Below are 8,158 nucleotides of genomic sequence, written 5' to 3'. Positions count from 1 at the left end.
GGGGGGGGGGGGCAAAAATGTCTTCCCGAAAATAATAGCTGAAAAATCCCTAATCTAACCCTAAAACCCTAACCCTAACCCTAACTCTAAAACCCTATCCCTAACCCTAAAACCCTAACCCTGACCCTAAAACCCTAACCCTAACTCTAAAACCCGAACCCTAACCCTAAAACCAGTACAAACGCACGGACGATGTCATAAATAACAGTGACAAAGTAAATAAAGTGCTTAACCTAACGACTCTCCCTACATCCATTCTGGTGTTTTAAAAGAAATACAAAAAGATGCATTCGTATAGTGCTTAGTATTCAGAAAATCATTATACACTTTCTCATAGGGATATTTAATAATATCAAATAATTTACTGTTTATTTTCTGCTACGGTGAATATGTTTCGTGACAATTACCATGTTCTCGACTTTTCTCTCAAACCACTGCCCGGTGGTAAATAAGCAAAAACTACAACACATAGTGTAAGCAAAGAAAATACGCGTGTTTAGTATAAAATGAAAAACGGCGAAGATTATCCACACTTCAATATAATATATGTACTTTAATGAAAAGTAGTTCAGTTTTCATTCTAAACCGTTACAACGTAAAATACTGAGAATTTATAAAGATTCAGCTGTTAAAATTTTTTTTCATTTTTTTACTTCTTTCAGTCATTGGACTGCGACCATGCTGGGGAACTGGCTTAAAGGTTTTAGTTGAACAAATCGACCCCAGAGATCATTTTAAAATCTGGTACTTATTCTATCGGTATTTTTTGCCTAATTGCTTGGTAGCATTAGGAACGAACCTATTTTCTTTCAAGAAAACAAGACGATTCAGAAACCTTTTGATATTAATTGCTCGAATGCATAAGTGACCAAATTACCAGTCTGAGAGAGAGTGGACAATTTTAAAATTGTCTTAAAAAGCCTATCAAAGTCGAAGTTAAAATTATTTTCGCGGATCTCTCAACTGTAGATAAGTTTTAATTCACGAAAGCAAAGATTTAACGACGAAAACATTTAACTCTTCATTATATATTCTTCTTTCGTTCTTTTCTGCTTTTTCTTTCTAGTTTTCTGTTTTGATTTTTAGCTTTTTGTACACACACACACACACACACTTTCCTTGGTCTGTTACGGCTTACCAACTTTACATGGACTGTTAAACCGATTAAATAAAGAAATAAGCATAACTTTAGACCACTTTGTTCTGATAACGTCGGTTACGTAACGTATGTGTAGATATAGCCAACATCATAATCTCTCCGAATATATATCTCGAAGTAGTTATACGCAACCACACTCGCTATACATTTTAGTGTATATACTTGAAGAATTATTTGTAGACAGGTGTACATATAATCAAGAAAAATTCAAGACAAAGAAACCTTTATTCTAAAATATAACTGTAAACAAAGGATTTTGATATCGTATTCCAATCAATCTGGCAATCAAACTAGCTTTTGCTTTCCCGCCACTGGATTATGACACTCATATTTTCTATAATTTTTGGCTTTCAGTTTTAGACCGTCAACCTCTGTTAACTCTATCCAAATCACACCCCCAAATTCTAATTTAGCATTCCAACAAATGAAACCATAACACAAGAAAGCTCAAAATTCGGAACGGAAAACTCATACATTTTGTATTGATCTGTTGGAAAGCTGAAGTAAATGAAAGATAGTTTATCTGTTGACAGCTAAAGTAACAAGTATAGTTTTCGAGGACAACAGATCTAAACATTACATATTCGATATATTTAATTTCATGATGACTTATGTCATTTTGCAAACTTGTGTATTTTAAAACAGCTTACCGACATTCCTTACATTAAGCAGTTTAGTTATGTACAGTAGTTTTTAACATATGCAATATAGCCCCTATAGGCGTGTTATGAACTCACAATAAAAAGTACATGTCAAGGGGATACTCTGAGGGTACTGGGTGTTTAGAGGGTTCGTAATCTTTCTGAGAAACAAAGTGTTCAAACCAATTACGAGACTTAAATTTTAAATACGTTTAAAAAAGAAAAAACTTTTGACAAGGTTTAGAATATGAGTTGTATACTGTACGTACAGAAACATGTCTGATGATGTGCCCTGGTCCAGCATAATTTTGCAAGTCAATGCCCTCTTTAGTAATTTTCGTAAAAGTTTAACATGAGGAACTAATTCACACAAATATCTAAAATAAAAAAGTGCATACTGGAAGGGATAAGATATGAAAATATGGATGATAATTGTTTTAAATGAACTTCTCTGTAATTAAAATAATCGACTGTTTTAAGGTTTTCTTTTGTTAGTGAAAAAAGGAACTGAGGCCAATGAATAAATAAATAAATAAAGAAGGTTGAGAATCACTGAATTAGTGTATGTAAATTGCTTGCATGTTATTTAGTTTCTTGTTTGTACACTAAGAAAGAATATTCTCTTGAGATTAACATTCAGTTAGAAACTGCGATCAGTTAAAATTCACACAAGTTAAGTATGAAAAAAAATTATTGTATATGTCTTATTCATTATAAGATTTAAGTATAGTTGTTTGTTATTCTATTTCTATTTTTTATTTACAGTTTTGTACTATATCTTATCTTTTATATTTCTCTCATTTCAGAATAGTGGAAATATTTTGCAGGAGATTACAAGGTAATATATCAATTTTAAATAAATTGTAGATTACACATTTAATATTTGAATCTACTTAAACCATATTCATTTTTAGTAAAGGCCGTTTTGAATTTAGCCCATTTTTATGCTAGAAATTACCTGAACACAACACATACGGCACAGAAAAAAAAAAAGATGTAACCTTTATATAATCACTCGTTCAGGCAGAAATAGTAATCAAATCTTTCTCAAATCTCCACTATTAAAAAAAGAAGGATTACATGGAATATGTAATCGGAAACAAAATTAGAAAAACGATTAATTTAGTCTGAAACAAGACAGTGAAGGGTGGAACGAATTTGATCCTTGGTCTGTTCAATCAAATCTGAATCAGTATCTGCATGCGTACAATCTCTAAACACACACGTCTTAAAATGTACAGAAATCTTATAAATAAAGAATTCGAACTTTGGCCTCATGAACATAGAAGACAAACGATTTTCACTGTGAACGCTGTTTAATGTAGCCAATTTATAGAAATATTACAATTTACTTTTAATTTAGTTTTAGTTATTCTATTGGATTTAAATCAATATATTCATTTAGAATTTGTAAAAAGGTACGGAAAAAAATTTACATTTGTATGTAGAAGTCTTTTAGCTTGAATTTTCCTTTTATTTTCATATGCATGAAAATAACGGCCATCAATCGAACAAGAGTTAAACAGCGTAATTGATATGAACATTTCAACTTTTTACTCCCTCCAGCAAAATACATGACATGTCATTCGCATTCACCGTGTCATTCTAAAACGTGCATAAGATAAACACATACGAAAAATAAAGATGAAATAATATTTTAAAAAATTAATCAAATTTTCGTTGAAAAAATTAACGGTCGTGTATGCGTTTTTTACTTGTGTGCACTAACTTTACAACATATCAAACCTTTGCTATGCAAAATTATATGGTTCCCTTAAAAATGTTGGATATCTTTAACAAGTGAAGTAGACGTTAACACGCTGCCGTTTGCATTTGACAATTTGACAATGCAATTGTTGCACTTCATATGTTGTATTTATAAATTCAACACAAGGGCGAAGAATGAAGGGCAGGTACAAGGACAGATTTCAAATTCGTGAAAATTTATGCAGAATCGATTTGAAAAAGTAGACGTGGAAAGTATAAATACATTGACATATTGACACAAAATAAACTATGTAATGAGAGGAAAATGAAATTACTTGATACGAGAAGTAAAGGTTTCTCATAACGTTGTGCAACACAGTTTTTGTCCTTGGGTAGCAAATGTTATTTCCTATTTGTTTACACCTAGAAAGTATGAAAAATGGCTAATATTTCCTCCAAACTTTGCTTTTGTTACGTTTATTCAAACCCCAAGGAATCTTTCTCAACACATGACTATGATGCTTACGCACTACTCCTACCCATGGTCAGATATGTTCATATTGACAGCCACTAAGGGACATGCTCAAGTGGCTAAGGTCAAACAAATGACAGGCAAATCTGTGATATTGAGAAAAATATTTGTTATAACGATATTTCTGCTTCAGAAACTCAGCGTCGAATCTGTCTAAAATGTAATGGAAAATAGAACCTGAAACGTAAACATGTCCCTTAATAAAAAAAAATAATGTTTTATGGGATGTCTCTTTACTTCTGTCATGTGTGTGTACATAAATATACAAACTTGTGATCAGTTCAAATTTGCTTAAGGTGTATTCGAACTTGTAAGAAAGGCACCAGCATTATTCCGCCGTGTATGTGTGTAATGTTGTATTTTGGGAGAGTCCTATTGCAGCACCCACTGGTTACAATCTCAGTTTTAGTTACATTATCGTAGCTTTTTTAGTCACACTTCTGTAATTTGTTTTAATGATTTCACCTCAGTCTCCTAATTTTCTCATGTATGTAATAAATCTGTTTGTACGTATACGAGAATTTTCATTTATTTGATTTTGTTTTCGAGTGTACCAATGTAAGTGGGTATATATATACTCGTGTGGTGTATGTTGTGTGGTTTGTGAGTATGTGTTGTGTGTTTTTTAGAGGTGACTTTAGCAGACTTTAATTCTATTATTGTCATTGCTATGAAGTTAGTGGGTGGTGCTTCGTTAGTGATGTTATTCCATTCATTCTTACTACTGAAAATGTGTACGAGTCAGAATCTGCTTCTTGTATGCGTACTACTTCTATAACCTGTCCTAGTGTCGGATCTTTTGGAAGTGAGCAAAGAATTTTAATTCTTAGCACACATCTATTATGTTTTTGTATGGCATGCAAATTTTCTCAATTTCTTGTATCTTGCCATTCACAAGAAATCAAGTGTATAAAACTATCTGGGTTCCAGTAAATAGTTCTCGATTTTTATTTTCCACTCAGTTTTGGACACTAAAACGCAATAATATTGAACAAAAGAAATTACTCCATTTAAAAACTTGTATATTTGTATAGGAATCTAACAATTTAAGAATTAACTATTTTGCAATCAGATTGACAGTACTTTATCCAGCTTATATTGTTGATGGTGCTGTCGCTCAAATTTGATCGAAATTTTGAAACGAAGACTCTACTGCAGAAAAGGCTCTATTTACTTCCATAGAAGCTGGGCTACTAAGCGTAACAAATAATTTCTGCAAGTTAACTAATTTCAACATTTTCATCTCTTTGGTAATGTTTTTAGATAAACTGAATATTGAATCCTCTCTTTATTCATTTTAACAGTTTTGTTTATTGTAACATTTAATCTTTGTTATAGGGATGTCTCTTTTGATGGAATAGGCACTTTAAATAACAGAGATTCGGATTCTGAATGAGAGATAGAGGACTCTCTTTTCCAAGTAATGAACATTCTATTTTGAAGTTTCTTTGAGATAATTTCCAGTTAAATTTCTGATGGCAAAATTAGAAATGAACCAAGTTTATCATTAAAAAAATCTTTAAATACTTCACCAGTGTAACTAGAGTTTTATTCCTGTCTTGAATTATCTGCTTGACACATTCTTTCAGCCAGAGACACTGAACACTGAAGTATTTTATTGATTCTGTTCTATAACAAACACAAATGTACCTTCTGTAGAGATCAAATTTGTATTGGTTTGACTTAGTTTTTGAGCTTCAGTTTTAATGGATTTCAATGCTGACGCAGCAGCAGCAAGAATAATATTAAATTCATTGTCTGAAAAGTCTAAGGGTTACTTCATATCAGTCATAACTATTGTAACACAGCTTTTAAAAACAAAACTTGCTCTCACATTACACATAAATTGTGCCATCTTGTTTTAGTTTTATTAATTAATTTTAATTCATGGCCATGCTCCTCATTAACATATTTTTTTACGAAATAAACTGATAATTGTTCTCACCTTTTAATGACATTGCTTAAATAACAATACTATAACTTAGCGAAAGAGCCTTAATAGGAATTATTTTTATTAACTGTAGAATCTACGTTTTGATCATCATCCTCAAAGATACCTTCAAACTCGTCATCGACGCTGTAAATGTCATTAGTTAAATTAGTTTCATCACAATTTGATTAGGTTTTTCTTGCAATGGGCATTACAAACAGTCAGGTTAAGTCCATATGCATAACACACACAATTGATTAATATCCCTACTATGACAATTTCTCTATGCAACTTTATTTTTTCCGAATTCACTAAGTTTTGATTCTAAAAGTTCAGTAACTTTTTATACCATTCCTATATTCCAGGATTTACCATTTTGTTGTACATTTACATTCATAGATTTGTAATTACACACAGATCTTTATTCACTTTAATAAATACTGAAATTTTTGAAGTTTCATTTTCTTTTACCTATTTCGGTATCAGTATTTTTCAAATCATAATGACTCATCTGCGTTAAATTATAATCATTCTTGGGTGAAATCAAACCTTTATCTGTAATTACTTTCTTAATAAAAACACTTTTCGCAATTGCATTAATGGAAAAATAAATAGTATAGGCGCAGGAGTGGCTGTGTGGTAAGTAGCTTGCTTCCGAACCACATGGTTCCGGGTTCAGTCCCACTGCGTGGCACCTTGGGCAAGTGTCTTCTACTACAGCCTCGGGCCGACCAAAGCATTGTGAGTGGATTTGGTAGACGGAAACTGAAAGAAGCCCGTTGTATATATGCATATATATCTATGTATGTGTGTGTATATGTTTGTGTGTCTGTGTTTGTCCCCCAACATCGGTTGACAACTGATGCTGTGTTTAGGTCCCCGTAACTTAGCGGTTCGGCAAAAAAGAGACATAGAATAAGTACTAGGCGTATAAAGAATAAGTCCTGGGGTCGATTTGCTCGACTAGAGGCGGTGCTCCAGCATGGCCACAGTCACATGACTGAAACAAGTAAAAGAGTAAAAGAGTAAAATAACTACTAATTTGGATAATATCTTTTCTATAAATTCTTTCTGTTTTCCCAAGAAAAACGCTTTCCCCCCCCTACTGCTCGAGTGATTTCGAAGGAGGTTCATCATTTTCATTGCACTGGTTTCTGAGAAAATGTCCTTATGAACGATATTTAACTGCCATTTAGTAATCGCGAATTTTCGTTATAATCTGAATTGATGGGAAAACAGATGAATGTAAGGAGCACAAGCAGACAGACCATAAAAACAACAACCGACACAAACAATGAATACAATGTCTGTACCCATATGTACCCCTTGTATGCGTATGTATATATGCATAATCACCACACACACAAACACACACACACACACACACACACACACACACACACACACACACACACACACACACACACACCGTCTTGTTTTCAGCTTGAAAATTGGCGAAATAAGTTATTTCGACCATGAAACCTTGGGTATCTATATTTAACAAGATTACAGGTTCAGTTTATATATGTTATATACATGTATATTGGGCACTGGGATCTGTAATACACTGCCTAAATACCAATCTTGAGTAATTAGGATTCTCAACACTAGAAAGGAGAAAGGTGGTTCGAAGACTACAGGTCCAATCCATCACTGGAACTGTACAAATCTGTTAAATTTTTCAGATGTTTATCATTTAGGTCTCTATGAGCATGTCTAGACATGTAACTATATGCATAAGAATACATACAAAAAAAAAAACATACAAATATACATACATACATACACATTATATATATATATATATATATATATATATATATATATATATATATATACCTGTACGTATATATGCATATACTCATTTACTATTTGTTTTTACATGAAAACGTCTCCAATTGTAAGTAGTTTTCGTAACTTCATATTTTCTGACGCTACTCTATCTCTTTCTCTTTCTCTTTCTCTTCCTCTTTCATTTTTCCCCCTCTCGTTCTTCCTCTTTACTACTACGTATCTCGCTTTACCCCTCTTGTTCTTCCTCTGTTACTACTACGTATCTCTTTTCCCCCCTCGTACTTCCTCTCTTTCTCTTTTCCTCTCGTTGCTCACCTATTCTTCTACTTCCTCCCTTTGTTTCTCCCTCTACCACTCTCTCTCTTCCCCTTACACCGGCACGGTCACATGCTTCC

At 32.8% G+C, this 8,158-nt stretch overlaps 1 protein-coding gene across 1 annotated transcript in view; it reads left to right on the top strand.

Annotated features, from left to right (window-relative positions):
• LOC106878261 (GTP cyclohydrolase 1-like) overlaps positions 1-8,158 on the top strand; it is a 112,094-nt gene that overhangs the window by 63,503 nt on the left and 40,433 nt on the right. Inside the window, exon 4 of the mRNA XM_052966489.1 lies at positions 2,607-2,638. Coding sequence (XP_052822449.1) covers positions 2,607-2,638 — 32 coding nt within the window. The remainder of the gene's footprint in view (positions 1-2,606; positions 2,639-8,158) is intronic.

Source organism: Octopus bimaculoides, chromosome 3 (assembly GCF_001194135.2).
Source record: "Octopus bimaculoides isolate UCB-OBI-ISO-001 chromosome 3, ASM119413v2, whole genome shotgun sequence".
Classification (NCBI taxonomy): domain Eukaryota; kingdom Metazoa; phylum Mollusca; class Cephalopoda; order Octopoda; family Octopodidae; genus Octopus; species Octopus bimaculoides.
This window is presented reverse-complemented; position numbering and strand designations above follow the sequence as displayed.